The sequence below is a fragment of the Anguilla anguilla genome, chromosome 19 (assembly GCF_013347855.1).
Source record: "Anguilla anguilla isolate fAngAng1 chromosome 19, fAngAng1.pri, whole genome shotgun sequence".
In the NCBI taxonomy this organism is placed as follows: domain Eukaryota; kingdom Metazoa; phylum Chordata; class Actinopteri; order Anguilliformes; family Anguillidae; genus Anguilla; species Anguilla anguilla.
The window spans coordinates 7,365,714-7,380,239 of record NC_049219.1 but is presented as its reverse complement, the minus strand read 5'-3'; the positions used below and the strand labels follow the sequence as shown (position 1 = coordinate 7,380,239).

At 45.0% G+C, this 14,526-nt stretch overlaps 2 protein-coding genes across 6 annotated transcripts in view; one reads left to right on the top strand and one right to left on the bottom strand.

Moving 5' to 3' along the window:
• LOC118218801 (uncharacterized protein C3orf20-like) overlaps nucleotides 1–14,526 on the bottom strand; it is a 21,809-nt gene extending 7,283 nt beyond the window's left edge. The window contains exons 1-10 of one of the 5 annotated variants that reach the window (XM_035401491.1): nucleotides 14,125–14,526; nucleotides 11,981–12,110; nucleotides 5,659–5,734; nucleotides 5,473–5,567; nucleotides 4,761–5,338; nucleotides 4,005–4,070; nucleotides 3,727–3,829; nucleotides 2,507–2,728; nucleotides 1,779–1,928; nucleotides 813–930 (exon numbers count right to left, since the gene is read on the bottom strand). In XM_035401491.1, coding sequence (XP_035257382.1) covers nucleotides 813–930; nucleotides 1,779–1,928; nucleotides 2,507–2,728; nucleotides 3,727–3,829; nucleotides 4,005–4,070; nucleotides 4,761–5,338; nucleotides 5,473–5,567; nucleotides 5,659–5,703 — 1,377 coding nt within the window. In that variant the 5' untranslated portion in view covers nucleotides 5,704–5,734; nucleotides 11,981–12,110; nucleotides 14,125–14,526. Of the gene's footprint in view, nucleotides 1–812; nucleotides 931–1,778; nucleotides 1,929–2,506; nucleotides 2,729–3,726; nucleotides 3,830–4,004; nucleotides 4,071–4,263; nucleotides 4,396–4,760; nucleotides 5,339–5,472; nucleotides 5,568–5,658; nucleotides 6,009–11,980 lie in introns of those variants that run through there. The other 4 variants (XM_035401492.1, XM_035401490.1, XM_035401489.1 and 1 more) reach the window with 4 other exon arrangements.
• Nucleotides 7,124–10,557, top strand: LOC118218804 (vesicle transport protein GOT1B-like). The gene is made up of 5 exons (XM_035401498.1): nucleotides 7,124–7,267; nucleotides 8,964–9,055; nucleotides 9,405–9,583; nucleotides 9,727–9,808; nucleotides 10,309–10,557. Exons 1-5 carry the CDS (start codon nucleotides 7,243–7,245, stop codon nucleotides 10,345–10,347), a joined length of 417 nt encoding a protein of 138 aa, XP_035257389.1. The 5' UTR covers nucleotides 7,124–7,242; the 3' UTR covers nucleotides 10,348–10,557.

Here is a 14,526-nt window from a genome sequence, read left to right as displayed (position 1 = left end):
CTGGATGGAGTGTTATCATGAATGGAAAAACTCCAAAATAAAAGCAGGAACTCAGAATATTACTGCTACAGAGGGCCTCTCAGGGCTTACACACTGTCCTTTGATACTGGTGGATATTTACTGAAGCAATTCAGGCAAAGCACTTTGGCTCAGGGATGAAACTGCAATTCCCCAATCTGGGATCAGAACTTGCAACCCTGGGTACAAGCCAAGTTCTTTCACCGTTAAACTGCTTCCCTAAAACAGCGGTTTACAAACTCGGTCTTTGTTTTCACGTCAGTCTTTAAGTCGATCAGTTACATTTTTTCCCCCCCTCTCTTTATGCAATAGCAACATAGCACAATAAGCACGCACAATGTTTTATTCTTCACGACATAGCTATTCCTGGCATAATGTGGCTTAAGAGGGTAAATAATCCTTCTAAGCATGAAAAGTCTCCAAGAAAAATTAGCAGCTTAAAATTCTGGGACTGTGCTTGTGGTTGGATGGAAACCAGCATGTACAGGGCGTCCCCGAGACTGAGTTTGAGAACCACTGACCTATGCTACAGAGGTCCTTCGAGTGCACTGTGGCTATAGAGACTGGTATATTGGTACACATGATACACTCGTGTCTGCTGAAGAGATAATAGTGTATTGTTTAAAAGGGGCTGCTCTCAGAAATATGACCTCGTTGCGATGCCTGGATGCACCCGGACGGGGTTTTGGCGGGTGGGACGTTACGCCCTGGTTCCTTTGCGTGGCCCCGCCCTCCCCGTGCCTCCGCCCCCACCTCTCTCCCGTCCCCGTGCCGACAGCTTCCACACCTCTCACCTCTACCGCGATCGGCTTGTTCTGCCTGGCGTCGGGGGACCAGGTCCACTCCCGAGTCACCGCGCCACTGGGGTCGTAAGCCACGCCCCCGCGCTGGTCCCACACTGTCACTGTGCCGCTGGGGAGGGGGGGGGGGGGGAGGAGAAGAGTGTGAGAGAGGGAGAGAGGGAGAGAAAGAGGGAGTGAGCAAGAGAGAAGGAGGGAGAGAGAGAGGAAGAAAGGTAGAGAGGAAGAAAGAGAGGGTGAGAAGGATAGAGAGGAGGAGGTGAGGGAGGAGAAAGAGCGGAGTGATGTCACCCTGAAATAAGCATTTTCCTATCATTGCATTCCCTGATACTCCAAAGTGTTCTTTTCAAACAGAGCACATTCGTATCGGTAATGCTAACCAACTGCCTCAGTACATAAAAGCAGACATAATACTAAAATAAAAGGAATGGACATGCAACAAACTCAAAACTGCTGAAGAAAAAGGGAAACGTTTATCTTACAGCAGCCTAACAAATGTAATTGGGTGTAATTAACTGCAATTAGTACACAAGTTCTCGAGTGCACGCTCGTACACGCATAATTACACGACCCTCTCAACTGTTCCCAGTCGGTTGCTATGTAATTACTTTGTAAGGAACTGTTGACCCTTAAGCAGTTACAATGTCATCGCGTTTAATTGTGCTTCATAGGAAGAATGACCTGTGCAGTCAGTCTGCAGTCCAGTGGCTGAGCTGCACACTCACTGCTTGACGGTATATGCAAGCGAAGATAAACCTGTACATCTGAGTCTCTGATATATGCTAGAGTAGCGCGGCTGATTGGATGGGCGACAGCGCATTTCACAGAGCGCTGTACCCGATTGGATGGGCGACAGCGCATTTCACAGAGCGCTGTACCTGATTGGATGGGCGACAGTGCATTTCACAGAGCGCTGTACCTGATTGGATGGGCGACAGCACATTTCACAGAGCGTCGTACCTGATTGGATGGGTGATGGTGGCGTGTCCGAACGGCGTGAAGGTGGCCAGGACAGAGCCTTTGGGCGCGTCGCCGAACACGATGGTGTAGAAGCCGCCGCAGGGCAGGCCAGAGTGGCTCTGGCACACCGCCACGTGCCCCGATGGGTAGCTGGCATGGCGTGGTCAAGGTCCGAAATCTGTACCATTACTGCAGTACAGACAGGGATGTGACCTGTACCATTACTGCAGTACAGACAGGGATGAGATCTGTACCATTACTGCAGTACCGATAGGGATGTGACCTGTACCATTACTGCAGTACAGACAGGGATGTGATCTGCACCATTACTGCAGTACAGACAGGGATGTGACTGGAGCATTACTGCAGTACAGACAAGGATGTGGACTGGAGCATTATTGCAGTACAGACAGGGATGTGAACTGGAGAATTACTGCAGTACAGACAGGGATGTGGACTGGAGCATTATTGCAGTACAGACAAGGATGTGAACTGGAGCATTACTGCAATACAGACAGGGATGTGGACTGGAGCATTATTGCAGTGCAAATAGGGATGTGAACCATCTGCATGGATTTCACTGACTTCTAAAGGGTTAATGTATTTCAAACAATGAAGTGACCCAGGTCAGTTTGCACCCATGGCAACAGCATGAAAACTGGAGCAACTGCAGCCTTATTGGCCGGCGAGGTTCTGAGCAGGAAGGACACCACAGGAAGCAAGGATACTACAGGAAGGACGTGCCGTCGTTGATCCTGTAGTGCAGCTTCTGCGGGGCCGGCTCCTCCTGCCGGGGCTCAGGGACCGAAGGCCCGCGGCGCGAGGGGAAGGGACAGGCCACGCCCCCTCGCCGCCGCCCGCCCGCGCAGTCCCTCTTACCGTCTCCGTAATGGCGGAGGAGTAGCGGGTGGGTGAACCCCCGCTCGGCCAGCTCGGCCTCCTGCTCTTTTCTGTGTCGAGAAAACGCAAGACCGAACGGACCGGCGTGATTTAAAAATAAATACACTACTGTATTTTACATATGTGCACTTTGTGTTATAATGGTGAAAGTCCTTCAAGACATCGTGAAATCGCTTTTTCTTGTCGACGTTAAATCACAAGAAAAAGTCATATACTTAAATGTGTAAGTAATAGCACGTCCTTTCGATGTGAAGTACGTATTTAAAGCAGAAGTGATGGGAGGGTCTGACACGGCTTGTCCGTTCCGTATGGATATTCACTTCATGTTCACCCCTGATTGGCTGCCCACTGTGGTCACGTTGCTGATTGGTTCAAATACGAATGCCGTATTAAGTCCAAACGTGTTCTACAAAATGACCAATTCCAAACTCTTCTGTAACTGGCAGTGCATGAACTTTTCAGGAAAGCTGCCCATTTAAAATCTCGACTGAATGAAAAAGGATTAACATCTGAGTATGCACATATAGCACTTTCAGCACCGTGACACAGCTAGTGTTAATGGAACATTGAGCACTCGCTACAAATGTAACACAGCCAGTGTTAAAGTTACAGAGCACCAGCTACAATTGTAACACATCCAGTGTTGATGTAACAGACCACTTGCTACAATGTAACACAGCCAGTGCTGATGTAGCATTGACCTCTCGCTACAATGTAACACAGCCAGTGCTAATGTCGCATTGACCTCTCGCTACAATGCAACACAGCCAGTGCTGATGTAGCATTGACCTCTCGCTACAATGTAACACAGCCAGTGCTAATGTAGCATTGACCTCTCGCTACAATGTAACGCAGCCAGCGCTAATGTAGCATTGACCTCTCGCTATAATGCAACAGAGCCAATGTAAGTGTGACACAGAGCACTGGCTACAGTCCAACAGAGCCATAGTCAATGTGCCATAACATATCGATGGTGAGCCTGCAACGAGAGCTCAGTGAGTGTGATGCCAGGGTGAGAGTGGCGGGGTCAGGAAGGTCAGCCTCGCACATGGGGATCTGAGCCAGCCGCAGCCTCTCCACCGCCCAGCGACACACAGCCGTCCACTGAGGGTCACCTGGCAGGGGCAGGTCCTCCGGCTGCACGACCCAGCCTGGACAAACGGACAGGCAGACAGACGAGACAGCTACAGGAATCCACAAACAAAACGCTACACTTACTGCATTAGTGCATGTGTGTGTATGTGCAAATGAGTGATCGACTTAGAGAAAGAGGGAGGAGAGAGAGAGCGATAGAGAGAAACAGAAAGCTAGTCTGTAGCATCTCACCTTGCTCATGGCAGACCTCCGATGAGATGGAAAAGCTGATGGTCGTGGGCAAATGGGACACAAGAGCTGGAAATCAGGAAGAGTTACACACAAGCGTCATCTTACAGTTTGCAGGACATGTATATGATTTATATGGCATTTCTAAGGCATGTATATATACATAAGCCCTTTAAGAGATACAAGACCATGCAAACCAACTGTCCATCCTTTTTTTAAATGCTTAAAAGTGCCAAGTTCAGTGTGCTAGTCTTCCTCTTACATATCATTTGCATAATCCAAACAGTTCTCTTTTCAACAAAGAGAAAACAGAGGATTAGGTATCTCAGTCTTCAATTATTTGGTTTCCGGGATGAGCTGAAATAAATAATTGAAATGGGAAATGTATGGGGGCAAGCAACGGTGAGCGCCGGGAGAGCCACGGCTATAAGGCAACATGACCCCACCTGCGCGACATCTCAATCAACCACCGGCAACAGGTGGTAACTAGAGATGGGTTCCATTTCCTTTTTAAAGGCCACATGCACTGACTTAATGGTTAATACATGTTTAACACCCATTTCATAACTAAAGTCGGGTTTGAAGTGCCCACAGAGTGGTTGTGTAATTAACACCGATGTAGCGAAGTGTCCACTTGTAAGCCAGACGGTTCACCAATTTTGTTTCTGTATTTCTTTTCCAAGCAGCTGTATTTATTAAAGTAATGAGAATGTGCAGTTTAGGGGGTGCACAATATATTCAAGTAGACTATACACTCACGTTTATGTCCATTGGGCACAGTCGATTTATTTCGCAAGTTAGTGGATTCTTGGGGTAACTTTTCTTCCACATTGGTTTTCTTTCTAAATTTCTTCTTTGTATTTATAGTCTTCTCTCGAAGGGTATCCACAGACAGTCTATCAGAAGTGACTGAGCCCTTCGGTTTGCGATGTTTTATTATTTTGTGTAGGGAGGGCTGCATTTGCCGTTTAGTAAAATAAACGGCTCCATCAGTCAGCTCGCGCCAGGTGTAATTCAGCACGTTCCCGAGCCCTCGAGGAAAGAAACCTTCCTCGCGCCCCTCGCACAGCCGGAGCAGTTGCTCCAGTTCCAGGAGCAGCCGTGGAGCTGCTTGTCGGTACTCTTCCAAAAGGCTTATCTCTCCACACATCTCCTCCTGCAGGGCAGCGGGTTGAGCTTCAGCACATCTCTCATCATCATTGCTGTTGCCATGGTCATTCGTCTCCAGCAAAGCATCGCTTCTTCCCTTCTTTTCGCTTTTCCCAGCGCTTTCTCCAGACAGATCGTCATCCCCGGCGGATTCACCATCTGAAACCGACTTCGCAAGCGTGCTGTTTCTAGTGGACGAGGAACAGATTTAGAATAAATAAACATTTTCCCACCGTTATGTGAAGGTTCATTTTTATTTCAGGGCTGATGAAAATATAAATTATTTCAATGCAACTTTAAAGAAACATTTTCGGCGTCTTACCCCTTTTTATTTGACTCCAGTTGCGGGTTGATTAAGCCATTCTTACGTGATTTGTCAGATTTCCTTGTCCGTGCACGCCGTTGTCTACTCGTTTGCTAAACATTTGAAGGTTTGATATGGGTAAACGATTATTTTTCATATGATTAATATATGCATCACCAATATCCCAAATGTAGATTAGCCTACCTGGTCAAAAAAATACATTGGTCCGGGTATAAAGGATTCTGCCATGTCCAGCAGTGGTGAATTCCGTATGGACGGTCTAAAAGACACATAACTTTAATGTGTGCCTACTTTTTGCATACTGGAAATGTATCACATTTTGTCTTACCTGGAGCCCAACACTATTTACTGTGACGAGAAGCCGATCGAAAAGCGTCCTTATCAAATGCGCGACACGCTTCAACAGCGAGCCAAAAAATAAATCCTTCGTTTGCAAAAGTTTAGTTGCTTGGATACACAGCGCGTTCGGAGCAGGCAAACGCTCAGTTGTGCTACGGCTGGCTGCACAGTCAAAAAGAGCGTGCCTCAAAGTATTATCGAAGCGAAGAAAATTAAAATCGAAATAGTTTCACTGAAATAGTTTCTGGTGTCCATTAGTCCTGTCAATTCGCCCCCTCAAACAGCGCATTTGCCTAGATGTAGACGACAGGTGAGCGACAATAGGGGACAGGCAACAGGTGTTCAGTGGAGAAAGTGACCACCGGACGCACAGCGCGGACATCACCTGTGAGCAGGGATGCCATCACCTGCTGAGAAGTGGTAGGGCAGAAAATCGGTGAGCTATTGCTCGCGGAATTGTTGCGTGCCAGGTAACACTCATTGTTACTGAAAAAAAGTTGTGGCTAAACAAAAGTTTTATCTTGAATTAAAACATAACGATTAAACACTATTTGTTGGCGACGGTTTATATTTTAAAAAATAGGGTAACATGGGAGAAGACCCCAACCCCCTCACCCCGAATTATTTTGCATGTTGACCAATAGATTACCCCAAATTACATCCCAACACATGCACTGTAGGCCACGTCCCTATTTGGCATAAAAAAAACCTGGGAACATTTTGGCCCAAACACAAATCTGTAAGCATTTAGCAGAATGTTCTAGTAAATACACAAGCTTAGGCAAACAAATCTCCATGTTAAGTGACATTATTATTATTATTATTATTATTATTATTATTAGCCAGCTACGACAACGTGAAATAGAAATTTTATGTTTAATGTCTTCCTTTGGTACTGTGTTGATCCGTCACCAACGCTGCAATACATTTCAATGTCATTGTTAAATGAATGTTGGTACATAATACAAATAACTTAATTAATAAACAAATTCATATTTCAAATGTTTCTCTTTCAATTTAAATTCAAAACTGGACAGCCTATTTAGTGTTCTGTAAATAACACTAACTTTGAAAGATTCCGTTCATAAAAAGATTTAATATAAATTATAAAGTCAGTAAAAATGTGATTGCAATTACAGCAAGCAACTAACTGCATATTAATTACTGCAAATCTAGTCAGTTATATCTTTCCCGTTAATTTCGGAAGGAACAGATGTTTGACAGGTCTCTTGTACAGATGAATCAGTTGATCAGAGACGTCATCTAGACCAAACCCTGATCTGATTGGGTTTCTTTCCCAAGACCAATAACTGCTTCTGTTATTTCGACGTCCTTGCGGAAGACGTGGCGGCTTGAGCACTGGGCTGCAAAAGCAGTGAGAATACTGTGTGAAGTTTCAATGCATCTTGCTGTTGATCTGCTGCAACCATGATTTCGCTAACGGACTCACAGAGTAAGAACAATTTTATATGTAAATAATTCTCAATCTCTGCTGATTCAGCGTCCCGTGTCCGGAACTGTTAGAGCAGCGACATAAATGCGATTTTATACAGAGGAAAGGCCTGTGACTAGCAGTTAAGTTGTTAGCGTGCTAGCCCGCAGCAAGGTAGCTTTCTCCCAGCTGCTTTAACTACATAGGTGCCTTACAATCATCTGTTGTTTATGTCGTCTTGTTTTTGTTGATTGTGAAATTGGCTAGCTATTTTGCTTGGTCGCTTGCTTTTGGATATTGAAAGAAATCTTATTCATAAATCTTATAGCACACTGAGATCTCCCACATAGACCCCTCACTAGGATGAGGCTTTACTGGCAAACATAACTATCTAGTTCTCTACTGCACCTTAGCGAGCTAAATCACTGAACACAGCTGGCTAGCTAACGGGATTGGTGCACATATTGCTTGTTATCTACTATACATAGCCTACTGCTTTTGATATCCCAATGACTGATGTCTGTGATGTTACATCACTGCAATAAAGCTGCAACTCTATCTATCTACAGGTATAATTTACGCTGTCTAATCAATGGTATAATACATTTTTTAAATGTCCGGTTTCGGTTTGAAAAAAATCTAAGGATGAGTGCAATATGGCTAGATGAGTAACGTTAACGTTACTGCTATCCCTGGGTGACCACCAAAACGGCTGTAAAAATCAGGCTGACTGGCTGGCTAGCAAACGTTATACTTGAATAGTCTACATCTTAAAATCCTTTCGTTCTAGTCTATAAAGGCAATGACATGATGACATAACGATCACCATGGTATCCAAGTCAGGTGGTGGCTCTGTGTATTGTAGTCTAACGACGGGTGCACAAATGTAATTAACATTGTTTTTTTTCTAAATATTGATTTAATTATGTAACCTAATATAGCAGTTAGCTAGATCATGTGGAATACAACATATTTATTACTATGCTATAATGATTATAATAATGTTTTTACAAAACATCTTATTGTATCTGCGCGTGGTTACACTGGTAAGGGGTGGGCTAGTTGGATAAATTGACATTGTTTGATTTGGGAAAAGCAGAACGTTTGTTTTATTTTAGTTAAGTCATGTTGCTTAGTTTTTTTTGTTTAATCGTTTCAGCAAAAAAGCACTAGCATTTAGCACCGCGTTAGCATTGGCGATGATCAGCGTTTACTTTCCACAAATAGTGCAGCTCCTGATCAATGCGAGCAAAGCACGCCAAGGCCTTTCGACCACATGGCAAAGCTAACTGTCAGCTCGGCTGCGCACATCTCTGCTGCTGAACCGGTCATTAGTGACTGCCTGATGGCATCGGACCAGTTAGCACGAGAAAGGAGAACACGTCATTTGCTCTGTGTCTTCTGTCAAGCGTATCTAACAACGTTCTTGCATTAATGACTAGGACGAAAGAGAGAACTCGTGGATAATTTTACGCAAAGACCCAGGGTGCTGCATGCATAGGCAGATGGTGTTGTTTCTTAAGTTTAAATTTCGGTGTTTCTAAAAGCAGTGAACTATTAGTGTTTTCAAAATATTCATTAAAAGTCAAATGTATCATTGTCTGCTGTGAAGTTTACACGGTGTTCCTAAGAATGGATGCTGTGTGTCTTCATACCTGAGAACGCAGACTGTGTGTGTTCATACCTGTTAATTGCTGTGTTTGGTTTTGTACCTCAGAAATTGGAATGGGGATAACAGGCTTCGGCGTGTTTTTCCTGTTCTTCGGAATGATCCTGTTCTTTGACAAAGCACTCCTGGCAATAGGAAATGTGAGTATGTTCATCTTGCTCCGATTCACTTTCCTTTCCTCTTCCGTTGCCCGTCTTGAATTCTTCGACAAACTCGGTCACGAATTCGCACAAAGTCAAGCCGTGTCATTTTGGCCGGTCCGTGCACACGGCATTGAACGTCTTCGTCGATCTCACTTGCGGTGTAAATCAGTGCTCTTTATTTACAAGTTATCTGTAGCTTTAGGGGTCGTGTTCTAGCCCAGTTAAATGCACCTTGCGTTAGTCGGTTTGGCTGATCTGCCAAATGCTTAAATTGCAAATGAACAATAATTGTTCGTGCCTTTTTCTCTCTGTCCCTCTCTCTCTCCGTCTCCGCTCCCTGTTTCAGATCCTGTTTGTGGTCGGCCTGTCCTTCGTCATCGGGCTGGAGCGCACCTTCAGGTTCTTCTTCCAGAAGCACAAGATGAAGGCCACGAGCTTCTTCCTGGGCGGCGTGCTCGTGGTGCTGATCGGCTGGCCCGTGGTGGGCATGGTGCTGGAGATCTACGGGTTCTTCCTCTTGTTCAGGTGACCAGGGGTTTTTGCGGAGCGAAAGCTTGCATGCTCGCTACAAATGGGGAAACATCAGGGTATAAACTGACCCCATTCCTGAAAAGCACGCTGATCTCTCTCTATCACCCTCTCTCTCTCTCCTTCCTTCCTTCTCTCAGGGGGTTCTTTCCAGTGGTCGTAGGCTTTATCAGGAGGATACCCGTTCTGGGCTATCTGCTAAACCTCCCAGGAATCAGTGGGGTAAGTGTGTGCACTAAAAAAAGCCTCATTTTCCCATCAGGCCTATGTAAAAATCTAGTTCTAACATGTGCAAAGGACCATTTACTGTGCCGTGAAAAAGCATTTTGCCCTTTCCTGATTTCCTCTATAATTGCATAACTGTCACACTGAATGGTTTCAGATCTTTAGATAAAATGTAATGCTTGACAAAGGGAACCCGAGTAAACTCAAAACACATTTTTAAAATTCTAATTCAATGAAAAATAAGTTTTACTTTTTTTCCATTAAATAAATTGCAATTTTCACAGCACTGTATACACAACTCGTGCAGAGAAGCTATCCTATTTTGTTGCTCTAGCCCAACCCAAAAACACCCTACACAATCATGACTGTGAGCCTTCCTGGTACTCTCACTACATTTCCAAACATGTAAATTAAGAAAAAAATATGAAAAGCAGCGTTATTCATTTTTACCGCAGCTGAAGATTGATCTTAATCGTTCTCTTTCTTCCCTTCCTCAGATTGTGGATAAAGTTGGAGAAAGCAACAACATGGTATAACAGCGATTGCATGTACATATATTTTTTTGTTCCGTTTTGAGAAGATGTCTTTATAATATTTATAACGGTTTTCCTGAAACAGCCTCGTCCCCCTTTGGTCAGATTAGGTCACGTTATCCAAGCTTTACTTGGACCCTTTTTCCGTTTAAAGGGAAAAAAAAAACGGAACTCTCCCCCCTCTTGTAGCCTTTTTCGATTTGGCGCTGAGCATCTGTTTCCTCGGTGAGGGAAGAGCCATGCGCCTGGTTGCCATAGGACACTACATTTTATTATTTTTTTTACTAATAAGCAAAGGCCCAGGTGCATGTTCTGCCAGGCACTTCTGTCTGTCTCTCTCTCACACACGCACAATCACAAACGCACCATGTACACTCTGTCTCTTATAAACACATTCTCATGCGCAACACTTTCTCTCTCTCACACACACGCACACACACACCATGTACACTCTGTCTCTCTCACACACACACACACACACACACACACACACCATGTACACTCCGTCTCTTATGAACACAATCACATGCACACACCTTGTCTTTCTCACACACACACACACACGTTCGCGCGCGCAGACAGTCCGGCGGAGGGTATGACGCCAGACGAAGACCGACCCTCCGGACCGCGGGACAGAAACCGCCAAGTCCGCCACGCGGAGCCGGACGCCCGCTACCGCTCGCTCGCTTCCCCCTCTCCGCTGGAGAGACGCCGCTGACGACACGCCCCACCCCATCTGCCGCGTTTGGGGCACCCAGCCTGGCCGCCGCCGCCGCCGCCGCCCTCCCCCGACCTTCACTAAAGCTGGACGGCGGACACGCACTCCTCTCCCATGACCTCAAATGCAGAGGGACGTGATTTCATTCTGCTTTTTAAAAAAATAATGTCACACTTTTGTCTGTGTAAAGAAAAGAAAAAAAACGAAGAGAGCCGAGAGGTCAAGAAAAGAATACGGTCTCACCTACTTTGTTACTGTGCAAGTTTTTTTTTTTTTTTTTGGTTGTAAATACGCACTTGGAAATTTAAGTGTAACACGTGTTTTTTCAGGACAATCTCAATAAACGATTCTGGTCTCGGATGTGGAGGCTTTTTTTTAGAGGTGTTTCGTTCTGGTCTCGTTCTGTGTCGGGAAACGAAGATTTGCGAGAGAGAAACGGGGAGTCCGGGATCCGTTTAACTCCGCGTTAACGGACCGAACCCCCCCCCAGAGCGCTCGCGGTCTGATAATCCTGATTAGTCGCCGCGCATCGCCGGTAATTGTGATTCCCCGGAGCTTCGCGGCTCCTGTCAGGGACTCTGCTGTGTTTCCCCCAGCCGAGCTCTGCCATATGTTTAGCCGAACTCTTAATTGAGCTTATTGATTCAGCACCGGAAGCCGTGCGCTGGGGTAAGCCGTTCGTTATTCGTCGCGGGATCTGCGCTGAAAGATGCGCGTAATGGGCTTCCTGCATCCGTATGAGTCACCCAGCCGGCTCCTAGAACGGGTATTTCATTGCTGAGTTGAAGCACAGAATGGTAAACACCGTACAGGCAACATATTAACCTGCTGAAGATTCACCTTTCAATGTGACGTTCAGCGGACGGGATTTCATTCAAATTTCTTTTGTTAGAAGGGGAGGGTAGGGGGGGGGTTTACCTGTTGTTGTGAAGTGTGCCAGGTGAGCTGACCTGTGACTGACTGTGGGGTGGGCGGGCGAGGGGACCTCTGATGGGACGCTCCAGAGAGGGGGTCCAGTGCGGGATGGAGGCGGGGCTGTCGGAGTTCCCTGACAGAAAATCACACAATCTCACTCGCTTTGGGCCTCGAAATAATTTTCTATCAAAAATCTGGTTTGCAGCCTCCAGGGGGCAGTGCAGTGAAGTCTAAGCTCAATGGAGCTCAATTTTTACACACTCAAGTATCTGTCTTATTTCCAATACATCTATTCAATGTGTCCAATGTGCAATAAAACAACAATTCTGCAAGATAACTGGTGTTTATTTTGTCCATTTACATATTCAAGTGATAGAATCTCATGAATATAGGTAGTTTTATATAAAGATAAATTCTAGTAAAACATACATAGCAACAAGAATCAAATTTACTATACATCACTCATATTTTGTATATTTTTTCACTAATTTGTCATAAACTGTACAGACACTTTATATTTGCAATTACAATAGTTTCACGTAGGAAAAGTGCACCTGTCCACCACAAATAAACATGTTTCCGTTGGTCATTTAAAGAAAAGACAAAACAACACTGCAGGTTGCCATGTTCTGAGAATCCTCCCTTTGCCAAAGTGCATTCTAAAATCACAATACATACACAATATTTCATACTGAATGCTTCGTTACATAGCTGCATGTTATTTCAGCAAAATCCCTCTCTATAAAATTGATCTCTAATATTTAGAGATGAAGAGATTTAAAGACAATACATTTCCAGTGACAATCTCATTTCCCCACAGGGTCTAATACTTAACTGACACTAGGAGGTACTTCACTTCCTGTAAACTGGCAACCTATGCCTAAATATCTTTAAGGATGTTTTTAAGAAATACAAGACAGCTTTTCCAACTTTGCGTCCCACTCTTAGCAAAGTGTACATTCATCTTTACGTTGACAAAATATTTCATATGGAATGTTTTGTTTCATAGCTCCAAAAATGTTTGTATTAAACCCTCCTCTCTGAAATTTTCTTCAATATTAATAAATTAAGAAATAAAGCATTTTACGTGGCATCCCCCAAACCTACGCGAGGCCACATATGTCAACCGATGACAACTAGTGATAAAGAACTACCTCGTAAACTGGCAACCCGCAACCTAAATATCCTTCCTGAACAATTTCAGATGAGACACGTTTAATAAACATGGCCTCTCCACCATGACCCAAGGCTCTATTAATTTCCACCTGGGTTATACGTCACGTTTCACGGCCCGAGAGCTTCGCGATTCCCTGCCTTTGAAAGCAAATTAAACAAAGCCTTTGATAGCGCCATGTCCCATAATAGCTAGAATACAATAGCTTCGTCGGTCGAGTCTGTAAAACGGTAAGGGAAGGTTATCTACCGATTTGGCAGCTCGTATAATTCCGTTTCATCATAGGTAATGTGCCATTTCAACTCGTACAGCCACGTTGCTTTATCAACCTCCTGGTTGTCCGTGTGACTTTATAAAACTATAAGGGGTGTCAACCAGCCCAATGTTCCAACAGACAAATCGTCTAATTTATGAGCCGATGCGCTAATACAGAGGATTTAAAAGCACAGTATTTCTTCGACGTTCAGCGCACGCCGTGAGTGCCGCTCGTCATAATGTCGATCATCGGTTCGGTCTGTACATGCGGCTTCAAAGGAACCCAGGCCAAACAAACGACAAAAACTACGCTAAAATGTTTAGGCTTTGTTAATGTGGGGGGGGGTTGGTGGTTGTGCCATTTTTTGAAATGCAGCAACCGTGCATGTGCAAACACATTCACATGAATGAAACCTTAGTCAACAGGTTGTTTTTTTTTTTTCCTTGAAGGTTAAATGAAGTAAGCTGTATAGAAAAATATGTTCTGTATATTAATATCAATGTCACGGTCCCAAATATTAATATGTATCCATTGCAAAGTATGCAGCTCTGTATAGCTATACAAAACACATTTAGCCAGGAACTAGCGTTGCGGTTAGCTATTCTTCGTCTTCAGAGTCTGAACACTGTTCCCTCATAGTTTGCTAAATTTGACCCCAGGAATAAGCTGAACTGGAAGCAGTGATATGAGGCGGCGGATGTTCATATACACTCCTACCTTCGCTTTCAGAGACGGAGCCCTGAATTCGAAGAGGCCTCTTTCCTGGATCGTTTGTCCTTCTCTCTGTCGCTCGTTCCCTCTCTCTCTCTCTCTCTCTCTCTCCGCTCTCTTCCCCCTCTCTCTCTCTCTCTTTTCTCTCGTTCCCCTCTGCCGCGGAGCCTGGCTGAATGTGATGTGACAGGAGAAGACCCCGGCTCAGCTCGGTTTTTTAATGATAACCGTCTTTTTTTAATATTTTTTTTTTTAAACCGAGAGCGAAGTCGGGAAAGTGCGGCGCTCCGCACGCTCCCCTGGAGGCTAGCGCAGGAGCCCGGCGTCGCTTCAGAGCCGCGTCCGACTCGGTCAGCCTGATTGGCTAAGCCACGCCGCGCTTACCTTCCCCCGAACGCGCCGACGGAA